This window comes from Agrilus planipennis, unplaced genomic scaffold, assembly GCF_000699045.2.
Source record: "Agrilus planipennis isolate EAB-ADULT unplaced genomic scaffold, Apla_2.0 scaffold265, whole genome shotgun sequence".
Taxonomy (NCBI): domain Eukaryota; kingdom Metazoa; phylum Arthropoda; class Insecta; order Coleoptera; family Buprestidae; genus Agrilus; species Agrilus planipennis.
This window is the reverse complement of record NW_020438953.1, coordinates 338967-352498: the sequence shown is the minus strand read 5'-3', so window position 1 is coordinate 352498 and position 13532 is coordinate 338967. Positions and strand designations below refer to the sequence as shown.

The following is a 13532-nucleotide window of genomic DNA, read 5'->3' as shown; positions in this document are numbered from 1 at the left end:
TGAAAATGTCACCTACTTTTCTGAAAACTGTCATATACTAATGAAACTCCCAAAATCTTAATGTCCCTCAAAAGCATTTATTCGAATCTCCCCTCTGTTCGGTTCTCAACTTGCCACTAGTGTATACAAGTTATTTTAAGGTAAGTTATTAAGAGAATTGTTAATTGAATTTTTAAATACGTCTTAATTAAAATTAAATTTTATAATATAAGCAGTACCTAATAATAAATTTATAACAAAAAACCTAATTATAAACAAAATTTCGTTATTATCAACTATGAACGATTCCAATGCATTAATTTGTAACACAATAAATCAATAATTAAACACAGAAGCGTATTGGTACAATTTCTCACATAGCAATATATGTATTTACGTAGTTATGTTCTAATTTAGTGCAATATTTTTTTTTTTTGCGAAATGTTCCATGTATATTACATGTTACCTGTACATTAATTGAGGGATGCATCTACGGGTCTATTTCTCATTTGTTTAATTATGACTAAAGGATACAAAACAGCGATTGATTTCTGTTCGTTATAAATACTGCATCGGATATAGTGCAAAATAAAATTCAATTAATCTGCCATGTTTAAAAAAAACAATCGCTTTGCTTGCGTCGTTTAATAAGGGGATGTTATTGATTTTGACGATACTATAAGGGGTTTGTAGCGCATGCTAAACAAAAATGGCGGGAACACATCCACGTGTCTACACTCCTATTGCTTCGTAAAAAAATATATTTATTACTAGACAATTTCAAAGTATCTTTGGGGCGTCTTTTGTCAGCGACTGCTGCTACTACCGTAAGTAAAAGTGCGAGAAAATGAAATGGGCGGATAGAAAACCGGGATGTTGTTCGGGCTGTTACTGATCAGGGGATGGAATTATATTTAAAAAAAAGCACGCAGTAGAAAATGTATAAATTGTACCTTTCTGCGCAAAGAAGACTATTAACGCGCATTCGTTTTTACGCTACCAAAGAATGATTACATCTCTTAGGTTTTGTTTTAATCGGGAATTTATTTTGTGCCGATTTAAACATGGAATGTAACGATATTGAAAAGGTGGATCCTATAATGGACATTACTTGCAGAATATGTTCCGAAACATTTGACAAGGGATTCCACATATTGGGAGAGGAAGGAAAAAGGAGAAATCTTCATGCCAAAATTAGGAGATACTTGTATATAACGGTAATTAAACCCTAACAATTTTCTACATGTACATACGTGCATACGTACATATGTAATTATTTAATAAATTTCGAAAAAGTATATCAACATTCACAATTTTCAAATTCACACTTTACTAAATCGTTCACAAATTCGTAAATATTTGATATTTCATAATTTCAATTTATTGGAATTGCATGCCAGACGACAATCAATGGTCATTATTTATAAGTGGCAAATAACCAATTGGTTTAATCAATATTTAAAAATAGTATCTGCTAAATTTACTTTAAAATTAACGACAACCAATGAATATATTGAGGCACCATGTTAAATTTATACAATTTAATTAATTTTTCAAATTGAAATAGGATAAAATGTAGGAATATTAAATAAAAATAGTCAAATTTTATAATTTCATTAAACTAGAAGTGGAGAAACTGTTTGTTTTTTTTTTGCACTAATAAAACATTAAGAAATTTAATGAAAACTGGCTAAACAATTTTATTTAAAACTTTTAAATGGGTAATATTTTAGGTTTCAACAACAGACAGACTGCCAAAGATTATATGTGTTTCGTGTTACTGTAAAATAGAATCATTCCACAATTTTGTGCTAATGGCTAATAAAAATCAAGTTAAATTTACATTTTCTGCAAAAGATGGTCAGGATACATGTAATATAGTCAAGCAGAAAAGCGTTAGTCTCCTAGAATCATATTTAACTAGAGTAAGTCAAAATAAAAGAAATCTTGAAATGTGTCAATCAGACAATTAAAAGTTTCAAAAGGAAAATATATATTCCAGTTTTCTTTTATTTTTAAGGGTACAAAGGAATTCGAATCAGAAAAAGAGGGTTTAGAGGAGTTGGAAGTGGAAGTAGATCCCATGTGGTTCCTAGAGGGTGGAATTGCAAACCAAGACATTGATGATGATTATAACTCATCTGGAGCCGAGACAAAAAGTAACAGAAATACCGAAAACGCCCAAATCAATCAAACTGTTCCAGAAAACGAATTCTACAGCGACGATGAAGCTGACATCGAGTCTGATAAGGAAGAATTAATTTCAAAAAGACAAATCAAAGTTAACGATAATCAATCAAATAACATTTTCAGTACAAATGTTTCAATAGTAAAAAACAATAAGGAAATTATCACAAATAATAACGAAAGGATACTGATCGGTTCTGTAAATGTTAGTTCTTGTCCCCCAACAAATGAAATTATGGCTGAAATTGAGAACAACAACAGATGCGAAATTAATAGAAGAGCTCACAGCTGCGAAATTTGTTTTAGAAGATTCAATTCCGAGGTAAACTCACAAAGAAAACCATTGGCGACTAAATAGATTTATTTTAAAATTTAGGTAGCACTTCACAATCATATTTGGACACACTCTAGACAAACTAAGCACCCATCTGATCAGAGAGAGACAGAAAATAATGACGAAAATCTACCCTTACCTGGTCATTCAATTTTCACAGATGTAGAAAACAACGGTGTGGCCAATAATGAGAATTCTTGCCCTATTTGTGGAAAAGTCGTATCTACTAGGGGAAATCTGAAAGTCCACTTAGAAACTCATAGACCAAAGGGAAAATATGGATGTGATAGTTGTGGTAGAATGTTAGTTATTATAAAAAAAAAAATATGTACCTATATCGATATTTACAATCCGTTATTTTCCAGTTTTAAAACGCAATGTAATTTACAAAGGCATCAACGGTACCACGATGGCGTTAAGTATTCGTGCGAGGTATGTGGTAGGGTTTATTCCACAAATAGCACCCTACGTGCTCATGCTGTAACGCACAGTGAACTTCGACCGCACGAATGCCCGTTATGTGAAAAAAAATTTAAACGTAATCAAGACTTAAAGGTATATATTATCAATTAATATGCCGGGTGTTTCAATGCACACTTGCCTACTAATTAATTATTCCTTATTTGCGGTTATTAATATCCTATTTCAGTTCCACATAAATCAGCATACCGGTGCCAAACCTTACCGATGTCCGTATTGTCCTAAAGCATTCGCTAGTTCTGGAAATTGTTTCTCACACAGAAAAAGGATGCATCCTGCGGAAGTGGAAAGGGATCGAGAAAAGGCAGCAAAATTTATGTGATCCCACAATTAGGTATTAGTTTTAAAATAGTCAAAATTATTTTTACTCGTGGTGGTTTCATTAAATAAAATCTACATATTAAAATAATTTGGCCGTATTAAGACCACATAAAATTATCGCTGCTACTTGACATCATTGTGTTTTTGTCCATGTTTCAATTACGCTATTGTTCTAATTAGAAGAAGTGGAATAATAAAATTTTCTTTAATATTTTGATGTATGTACATATCGCACGATTCCATAAAGGCAATAAAATTATTTTGTAAAATAAGTTCCAAAGATATGCTATCACAATTCTGATAACATTTTTTGCGATTGCGGATGGAACATTGGTAAAGTTGCAGTTCTTTCAAACCACAATTTATTTAATCGCAAAATTAAGAAAATATCTTATCTTTTGTAATTATTAATTCATAGAGCAACTGCCTACAAGTTTAAAATTATGGAAACATTAATTGAAAATAAATACTAATTTAATTAATAATTATTCGTACAGCGTTTAGATGACCTTTTATACATCTGTGTAAATGACAAAGTCAAACTTGTTGCTACATTTTACCTATTTTATTGAGAAGTTAATTATTTTTACTAAATTAAATCAATTTTAAATTAAAACGTAGTGCATTCCTTTTTGTACATATGCTAATGCAATTAAAAAAATTAAAAAAAAAACTCGCAATCTTAAATTTGTAGGGGTTGACCAAGAAAAATGTAAACAAATGATTTCTTAATAAATCACAATAATCATTTGTTTAACAAAATAACTATGTCGTAATTCACAAAATATTTTTCCGCTGATTATTTCACATTTTTGCTTTTTTCATCGCATAAAATGAAAAAAAAAAAACATGTAAAAACTTACGTATCATTATGGTAAGATAAAGTAATTAATTATATTTAGGGAATAACATGTACTCAACCCCATTAAGACTTACTAGAATGTAGGATATTTATATAAAAAATTGTAAGTTAATATGTAATTTTATAGAACTGTGATGAATTACTGTATACGCCAGTAAGTAAATCTCTTTTTTATTAATTTAAATTTATGACAAAAAAAAAACATCACCACAAACAATGTAAGATTCTATGTAACATGTACATGTAAAACTTTATCTAGCCAAAACTGTACAGCATGACTGTTAAAAATAGATGTAGTTAATTAAATCATTGTCTGAACTTTAATTTGTTACTTATTTATTATTTTACGTAGAACATTAGAAATGGACCATTTGAATGTAAATGGGAGTTTTCATTTTCCTTAAAACCATTATTATTATATATATTGCTATGAATTGAAATTAAATCTGCATCTAATTATGAAACAAAGCAAGATTGAATTCTGCAATTTAAAATAAATAAACAAACAATACCAGAGGAGATATTTCTAAATAACAAACAATTAAAATTTATTGTTTCATTCAACACAAGAGATATGTTATGTTGAAAACCGTTGACACTACAGTTTGATAACAATTAATGACAATTCACACAAGATAAATTACCCTGCTACGTGTCGCATATTAATGAAGCAAACATTTAACTCCTCTTGACAGACTAGTAGTTACGCCACTGGTAAATGTTATTATAACTTTTATTCGTGCTTGACGCTTTGTTTGTTTACAATACTTCTTTGTTTTTACCCCAACGTTAGCATTTTGTAATTATTGCAATATCCACATAATTACATTACGTTACATATCACAAAATTGTGTTCCTTCAGTCTGTTTGATGTACGTCTATGCATAGTACATATCTAACCTAACCTACCATCGCTTAAATTTAACATACATATGAAACAAGTAAAGGAAACAACGTAAATAAACGCGAAATGTAGTTAAGCGCCTACAATTTAAGATAAGATGTGATTTTAATTACTATCGGTGGATTTTAGTGAATAAATAACAGAGCAGGTTTTCAGTAGAGGACGGTGGATCTGCATTAATTAATGTTAGGCGCACCTAAGATAGATTTTTTGCTGCAAATTTTTCCTTTGCCTTTTGAAATTTTTATATTTTACCCGATAACCTTCAGGTTGACCCCAAATGCCTCAAATTTGATCGATAACGAAGGACTGACGTTACCAGTTATATAGTTAGTGTTAGTTCACTTGTGGTATTAATTAGAAACGACAAGTAATGAAACTAGTACAACCGAAACTATCGTCGTTATAACATGCGCGCTGATTCATAAAGTCGAAGGCGTAAAATTCAAAAAATTGTTCAACAAATGACGGACGATACAGAAACTACCATGCGAACTGAGAGGAGATTGGGACAAAACGGCATAGTACAGCCGTTACTTACTGGTAAGAAATATTTTCAAACATTACGTTTTAACAATCGAGAAAACATTGTTCACATTACGTCAATTATGTAACTTAAAAAAGCAGTATAATTCATTTACAATTTTGACGCAATAACACGTTTTGTATCTTTAATAGCGCGAAAATAAATGCCTCAAAACACGCGTACTTGGCGCCAAAAAATTGTCGCAAAAACGGAGACGTTTTATTCATTAGGGCACATTAAAAATTTTTTCAAAAAATAAAAGTTCCGCTCATTAAAATTAAATAAAATGTTTTAATTTAATTTTTAAAAACACGCCTTATTATTATTTGTTTACCTTTTGACATTAATTATTTGGATTTAATTTAGGGTTCTTGATATATTATCTATTATCATATTATTTTGAAATAAAAACGAAGGCCTTGCTCAAAACCCATGTTTTTAAAATAATTTTAGATTTATATCAGATAACGATGGCGTACGCTTATTGGAAATCTGGTAAAACCAAAGATACAGCGGTATTCGATTTGTTTTTTCGTAAAAATCCATTTCAGGGCGAATTTACCATTTTCGCTGGGTTGGAGGAATGTTTAAAGTTTTTAGAAAAGTTTCATTACTCATCAAGTGGTGAGTTTTCAATAAATATTATTTAATTTCGTTTTATTGCACGATATCCATCACACAGATCTCAAGTATTTGAAAGAAACTTTACCACAAACAATTGAAGATGAATTTTTCGTATTTCTTAGTACATTATCAGCTAAAGATGTAACAGTATACGCAATTGATGAAGGATCTGTTACTTTTCCAAGGTATTATTTAAATTAATTATATTTGTGATAATATTGTGAAAATAACTTGTTGAATTGTCGCAGGGTACCTCTGTTACGAATAGAAGGGCCTTTAATAGTAGTACAATTATTAGAAACTACCCTATTAACTCTAGTTAACTATGCAAGGTTAGTAATTTATAGTTATATTTTGCAAATATTATAGTAGTTGTCACAATTTTATAAAAAAAATATTATATTGACCGTAACTAATAAGAATCGTTATTTAGCAATTCACCGCATTATCTAACAAGTGGAATATAAAAGATAATAAATGTATACTATTTGAGTTTCAAGATTATTTCACACAATTTATGCAATGTGTGCTATCAAAATATACCTAATGTATGTGATAATAATTAATCTTTGCCTTTTCGAACATTTTTTTAAAATTATGTCTTGCAGCAAACATTTTACTGACAGCCTGCAAGACTTTTTACTAACAATAAGTAACTAATTTTAACAGCAAAACTTTTCAAGGTTCAGGTTAGATATTCAATTTTTAATAGGCAAACTTTTTAGTTTGATGGCCACAAATGCTGCAAGGTATAGAATGGCTGCTGGTAACATACGATTGTTAGAATTTGGCCTTAGGAGGGCTCAGGGTCCAGATGGTGGTTTATCAGCATCAAAGTACTCATATATTGGTAATTATTACGCATATTAATAAAATAGCATATAAAAGTTTGATAACTGTAGCTACTATAATCAATATCACTATTGGTATGTAGTTAATATCGATTTTATGCGGTAGATATACGTACATATATGTAAGCATAAGGGTTGATTTTATAGTCTCAAAAATTTGTTATCGAGCTTAACGTTTTACGCGACTGGCGTTGAGAAATACCGTCAAACTATTAGCCAATTAGAGTGCAACTTGCGGTGCCAGGTACTTCGAAATTTTCACTTGTAAACGCTAACGACTATTAAAAATTATAAGTTTTCACTTCCAACAAGATAGTATCGATTAACATTTGTAACTGCCTGGTACCAAAATCAACATTTACTGTCAATAATGCAGTAAAGTTGCCACTAAAAAAGTCGTCAATTTATTCTTTTGTTTTTCAAAAATTGCTATATTTTACAAGTTGGTTTGAATAAAACGTTTCGAAAAAACCTTTGATGATATTTATGTTAACGTTATCGTAAACATAAAGAACATCTAAGGGGATATTTTTAAAAAGGTTTTACTATTAATTTTATAAGAATATAAATGGGCAGATTTCTAGCACTTAACATTAAATTAATAGGTGGATTTGATGGTACAAGCAATGTACTGGCTGGAAAGCTATTCAACATTCCAGTGAAAGGTACCCACGCCCATGCATACATTACGTCATTTTCGAATTTGTCTGAACTACATACACGAATGTTGGTACCAAAGGACGGCGGGGAAGCACAGGATCTAGTACAATTATCAACTGATTGGCGGACAAAATTGGTGCCATTATTTCGAGTGGTCGGCACTGAGGCTAGCGATGGGGAATTTGCTGCATTGATATCGTTTGCGATTGCATTTCCCGACGGATTCATGGCATTAGTTGACACGTATGATGTTAAGAGGTATCATTCAAGCATGGCCCGAGACATCGCTCTGCCCCCTATTACACTTACCAACACCATATTGTATAATGAGTACAGGTAACTGCACGTGCAGGTGGTGTATTAGTTGCATGCCACCATTTAGAAAATTCATTATATTCTTGCCAAAAAATTGATACCTACTGTTAGCATATTGATACGTAAGCAAGTTCCTTTTCTAACAAGGAATATTATTTTTTTTATTAATGATATCTAATGTTTGCGAAAGAATGCTGTAATTGCTATGCTTTTTTTCTTACGAAATATTACGATCATCATTATCATCATCATCATCGTCATCATCATCAAAATTTTAGCCTTGTTTATAGTAAGATAAATTAAATAAATAGGAGTTACAATCAACGAGAGCTAATTGCAACACAGCGTAAAAAGTTAATTGATTATTGATTACATATCTAATAATGCATTAAATCTGTTTGCATTAAAAATTCACAAGTGTTACTTTTAACACTAGTTATATATATAGTATGTACTATAATTTACTACATTCAAATTTGCAGTATATTTACTTTTAGATGTTGGTGAGTGATAAATGATTATCAAATACTATAAAACTTTTATTTATCTACTTCCAGCAGATGAAATGAGAACTTTTACTGTAGCTATCAAAAAAATTATAATAAGCCTATAAAGAAGTTTAATGCCATGTAGTAAGTACAAAATGCGTTCTTGAGAGACTCTAGCACGCTGCAGTTCAGCTGTACTTAAATATACAGGGTGTTTAATAATAATTATGTTTTTGTGCCATGCTACACATACGTTCGTATATAATTTGCTACATTTACTAATTCTTACTAGAGCATAGGTCTGAAAATTACAAAAATACTACGTTGTGCAGATAGGTACCAAAATACCGATAAGATGTCCTTCAAACTGATAAAGTTGTACCTACACGTACAATTTCCTTGCCCAATAAATTTATTTATTAGTTACTTTTTGCGTTGTTTACACCGATAACATTATCATTTGAAAAAAAAAAAAAACGTCACGCTTGCAGTTATTCGAGAACGAATAATTTTGACATTATTGTTATTATTATCAACGCCATCACTTTTTTACAATTGCAACCTAATCAACAGATAAAGAATAACGATAATTTAGTAACAGTACATTAATTATTTGATAGAAAATATTTTTCGAATCTAAAAGAAAATTCGATTTTACCTACAAAAAAAAATTCTAAGCTAATAATCATTATAGAACATTTCCTTCGCAGAATATGAGCTGTTGGCCAAATTTTTCAATTTTATTTTTAGAATTTACATAAGTTCCACAATATTTATACCACCAGAACGAAAGAACCGATATGAAATACGTTTATATTTTTAGAAAAAAGTTTTAGTAACTTGACGCATTTAATGGATTTTTTTATAAGCAATGAACCGTGCACCCCTAAGGGCATGATTTGGAAGATATGAAAGCTAAAATATTTAAATTGAGAAAAATGTGATATTTAAATAGCGTGCATGCTTGTGGTGTCTTAGTAAAACTGCATACGTTTGATGATTGTACACAAAAATTGTTGTTGAACGGGAATTTTTGAATATTTTAATATATTTACTAGAAATTGACATAATCTTTTTTGTATTCCAGAAGCGGTCTATTAAATTTCTGCGCCGTGGCGTTGGCCCTTAATGATCTGGGCTACAAGGCAGTAGGTATTCGCATTGATAGTGGAGACTTGGCCTATTTATCAAACGTTGCGCACGATTTCTTTTCGCAAATATCAAAAAATTATGGGATCCCTTGGTTCAAAGATCTTATGATAATGGCCTCTAACGATATTAATGAAGAGACGATTTTAAGCCTGAACGAACAAGGTCACAGAATAAACTGTTTTGGTATAGGGACACACTTGGTAACTTGTCAAAGACAACCGGCCCTTGGATGTGTTTACAAATTGGTCGAACTAAACGGGATGCCGAGAATTAAGTTGAGTCAAGACGTTGGAAAGGTCACTATGCCCGGAAGGAAGGATGCTTACAGGCTGTATAGTGAAAGTGGACATGCACTAATCGATTTGTTACTTGGATCTGATGAAAAACCACCGGAAGTTGGAAAAAAAGTGTTATGCAGACACCCTTTTGAAGAATCTAAAAGGGCCTACGTCATTCCTAATAAAGTTGACAAGTTACATAGGCTTTATTGGAAAAATGGAAAAATCTCTACCTCACCTCTACCTAATCTACAAGCAATTAAAGAAAGAGTTAGAAGTTCCTTGAAAACGTTACGACCCGATATAAAACGAAATTTGAATCCCACTCCTTTTAAGGTATATTTTATATATTTTATTTGTAATTTTAAAATATTTACTGAACTTCAACAGGTTTCCGTAAGTGATAAATTGTACACATTTATACACNTTTTGCTGACCTCTAGCCATACCTGAATTTTTTCACTCACTAAAAACATTTCATCAATATAAAATATGATAAAATTTGAAAAGCGTTATACACGATATGCCTAAGCACTTATAAACGTGCTACTTTTATGAAATGCAGTGTAATGCAAAGGAATAGTAGTATAGTTTATGAACCAAAGCGTTATAAATGAATACCTAAGAATTATAAATTTTTATATTTCATACAAATTGAAGTTAATGTAGATTTAAATACATCAAACTTGTACGTTATTTTATATTAAAAATTCAAATTAGTTAACTTTATGTATTAAACATAAGCAATGGTTTGTAACTTTTAGAAAACGAAGCATTTTTTGTGATATTTTGAAAATAATACCTACAAAAAGTTATTGCTACACACTGTCAGTGACAAATGGCTTTCATATTCCCATACATTTTTTTATATTTGTTTTATTGGACATTTTCCTGCAATTGCGGAAGAATAAATGATTATTACTCTTAATACGAACTATATTTTTTACCCCTACCTTCCATTTTACATACTTCGTTTTGAATGTATTGATTATGGGAAATTCAGACCAATTCAATTTTATTTGAGAATAACTATTGCCATCTATTATGATAATGCCAAATTACTTTTAAAATAAGAGCAGCTACTTTTTTTGTCATATTTTAATAAATATTGCATCAAATTTAATAACACAAAAATAAATAATTTCATCCAGGAAATTAAGAAAACTTCCTCTGCTATAAGCACATCCTAACGTTAGACAATGATAGACATACAAATGGATGTCGTTGACTCCTATTTTAATATATGTTTTGTAAAATGTGTTCAACGTGGTAGAGTCAAATGACAGTAAAAGTCTCACTACACCCTGAGAATTGTCATTCAATGACCGTCATTTATATATTTACTCATTCCTAGGAAATTTAAGTTAAAGAAACATTTGTGTTACTTGTTTTTACGGATACTGTGTACTTCTTCAACGTTATATATTTTTATGTAAGTACTATTTTTTTATAATTTTTTTATGTAATGTTACCGGCTTTTAGTAACATTTGCAAGTATTTTAGAAAAATTATTGGTTCAACAAAAACGTTACGACCCGATATAAAACGAAATTTGAATCCCACTCCTTTTAAGGTATATTTTATATATTTTATTTGTAATTTTAAAATATTTACTGAACTTCAACAGGTTTCCGTAAGTGATAAATTGTACACATTTATACACCACCTGTGGTTGGAGAATGCGCCTATTGGAGAGTTATCTTGAAGGGGTTTTGTATTTGTCACATACCGATTGAAAAATTGAAACAACTATTAAAGTTGTGGGAAAAAAAGAAATTAATGTCTGCATTCGTTGATAATGACGGTGACGGTATAGGGAAAACGCAAATCACAACCGTTCTATCTAATTTCACAAATTTTGATTTAACGCACAAATTAAAACCATTACACGTGTATACGTAGGCTGTGAGTTTTTTTACTATGCTATTAAAGTTACGTTTGTAGCACATGATGATCACATTGCACGTATTATTATTATTATTATTATTATTACTAAGGTGCCTTTTAAATGATTAATTACTAGCGCTATTACTGTTTCATGAAAGTTAGATTCCATCATAAACCATATACCTACTTCTATATGTATAAATACCTAAATATTGCTATGTAAAAAGAGTTGTAACTTTTCACGACCGGCGTTATCTGAATAATGGTTGATAGTCGAGCCTGATAGCCGTGATGTAGTATTGTTTCTCCTTTGGTTTCTCCGACGTTTCGCCAACTAGTTTGAGAATAAAGCCTCAGTCTCATTGTCAGTGCAATCACGCCGAAGCACTTAACGCCCTCACCACGTTCCTTGAAGATGCTAACTACACTAGTTGGCGAAAATTCGGATAAACGACTCCATCGGCCATCAAGCTCGACTATCAATCGTTATACGTGAGCTTTTAACGATGAAATAAGACCGGAAGAAGTAACAATATGTTCTAAACATATACAGGACTATTCACGTTATTCGACACGAAATTTTTATTGTGGTACATTTTAAAATTAGATGACGTAAACCTTGATGAAATTCTCTGTTATTTTGATCATAGAACCCAACAATGTAAAAATATATAGGGTGTTCCATTAAAAAAAAAACACAACTGATACTTTTTGTATATTATGAAAATAATTTTAAAATGTACCTCTATGTACCCCTACAATAAAAATTTCTAAAAATCTAGAAACAGCCGTAATCTTTCGTGTCGGATAACGTGAATAACCCTGTATGAAAATTTATAATGTTGCAGATATATTTAGGTAGGTACTTATTTAAAAAAATTGACTTATCTAATGAACTTGCAATTATTCAAGAAAAAGATGCTCAGTGGTAATAGTACTGCTCAAGTACAAACATTTTTAAGTATTATCTAAGTTTAAAAATATTGTTGTTTTATTAATAGAATTCAACCCATATTGTGAAACTCTGTGTACAATTTACAAATGTGTATTGCTTGAATTGGTATTAAGCTTGTTGTATTTTTATTTTGATATTTTATAGACTGTTAAAATAAAAATTAAATATATTTTTTGTGCGCGAAAAAGTTATATTTAAAATTTTCGTAGATTATCTAAAAGAATTATATCCCTGTTCGTGTAGGTAGTTTAAATATTAAAATATTTACAAAAATATAAATGGTATTTAAATAACTACATTATTTTTATAGATTACTTTAAAATGCAATGGTTAGCTATAAGATGCTGTCTTTGAACCAAAGCGTTATAAATGAATACCTAAGAATTATAAATTTTTATATTTCATACAAATTGAAGTTAATGTAGATTTAAATACATCAAACTTGTACGTTATTTTATATTAAAAATTCAAATTAGTTAACTTTATGTATTAAACATAAGCAATGGTTTGTAACTTTTAGAAAACGAAGCATTTTTTGTGATATTTTGAAAATAATACCTACAAAAAGTTATTGCTACACACTGTCAGTGACAAATGGCTTTCATATTCCCATACATTTTTTTATATTTGTTTTATTGGACATTTTCCTGCAATTGCGGAAGAATAAATGATTATTACTCTTAATACGAACTATATTTTTTACCCCTACCTTCCATTTTACATACTTCG

The 13532-nt window shown here is 30.2% G+C and overlaps 3 protein-coding genes across 6 annotated transcripts in view; all 3 read left to right on the top strand.

The window, feature by feature from the left end:
* Positions 1-691: 691 nt before the first annotated feature.
* LOC108741841 (zinc finger protein 558-like) lies at positions 692-4487 on the top strand. Its single transcript, XM_018476803.2, has 6 exons — positions 692-1196; positions 1713-1904; positions 2000-2488; positions 2543-2802; positions 2866-3055; positions 3150-4487. Exons 1-6 carry the CDS (start codon positions 1044-1046, stop codon positions 3300-3302), a joined length of 1437 nt encoding a protein of 478 aa, XP_018332305.1. The 5' UTR covers positions 692-1043; the 3' UTR covers positions 3303-4487.
* A 403-nt stretch (positions 4488-4890) lies between these two features.
* Positions 4891-13417, top strand: LOC108741843 (nicotinate phosphoribosyltransferase). Of its 4 annotated transcripts, none has more exons than XM_025974884.1 (8): positions 4893-5610; positions 6047-6217; positions 6276-6402; positions 6466-6549; positions 6943-7067; positions 7674-7971; positions 9619-10297; positions 11589-13417. In XM_025974884.1, exons 1-8 carry the CDS (start codon positions 5532-5534, stop codon positions 11664-11666), a joined length of 1641 nt encoding a protein of 546 aa, XP_025830669.1. In that variant the 5' UTR covers positions 4893-5531; the 3' UTR covers positions 11667-13417. The 4 variants fall into 4 exon arrangements, with proteins under 4 accessions (XP_025830668.1, XP_025830669.1, XP_025830666.1 ...); XM_025974881.1 differs by having other exon boundaries at positions 4894-5610; positions 7674-8064; XM_025974882.1 differs by having other exon boundaries at positions 4895-5610; positions 7674-7986.
* The window catches only part of LOC112903926 (adenylyl cyclase-associated protein 1-like), a gene marked incomplete at its 3' end in the record, with an annotated part of 11324 nt that continues 9020 nt past the window's right edge, over positions 11229-13532 (top strand). Inside the window, 1 exon segment of the mRNA XM_025974880.1 lies at positions 11229-11393.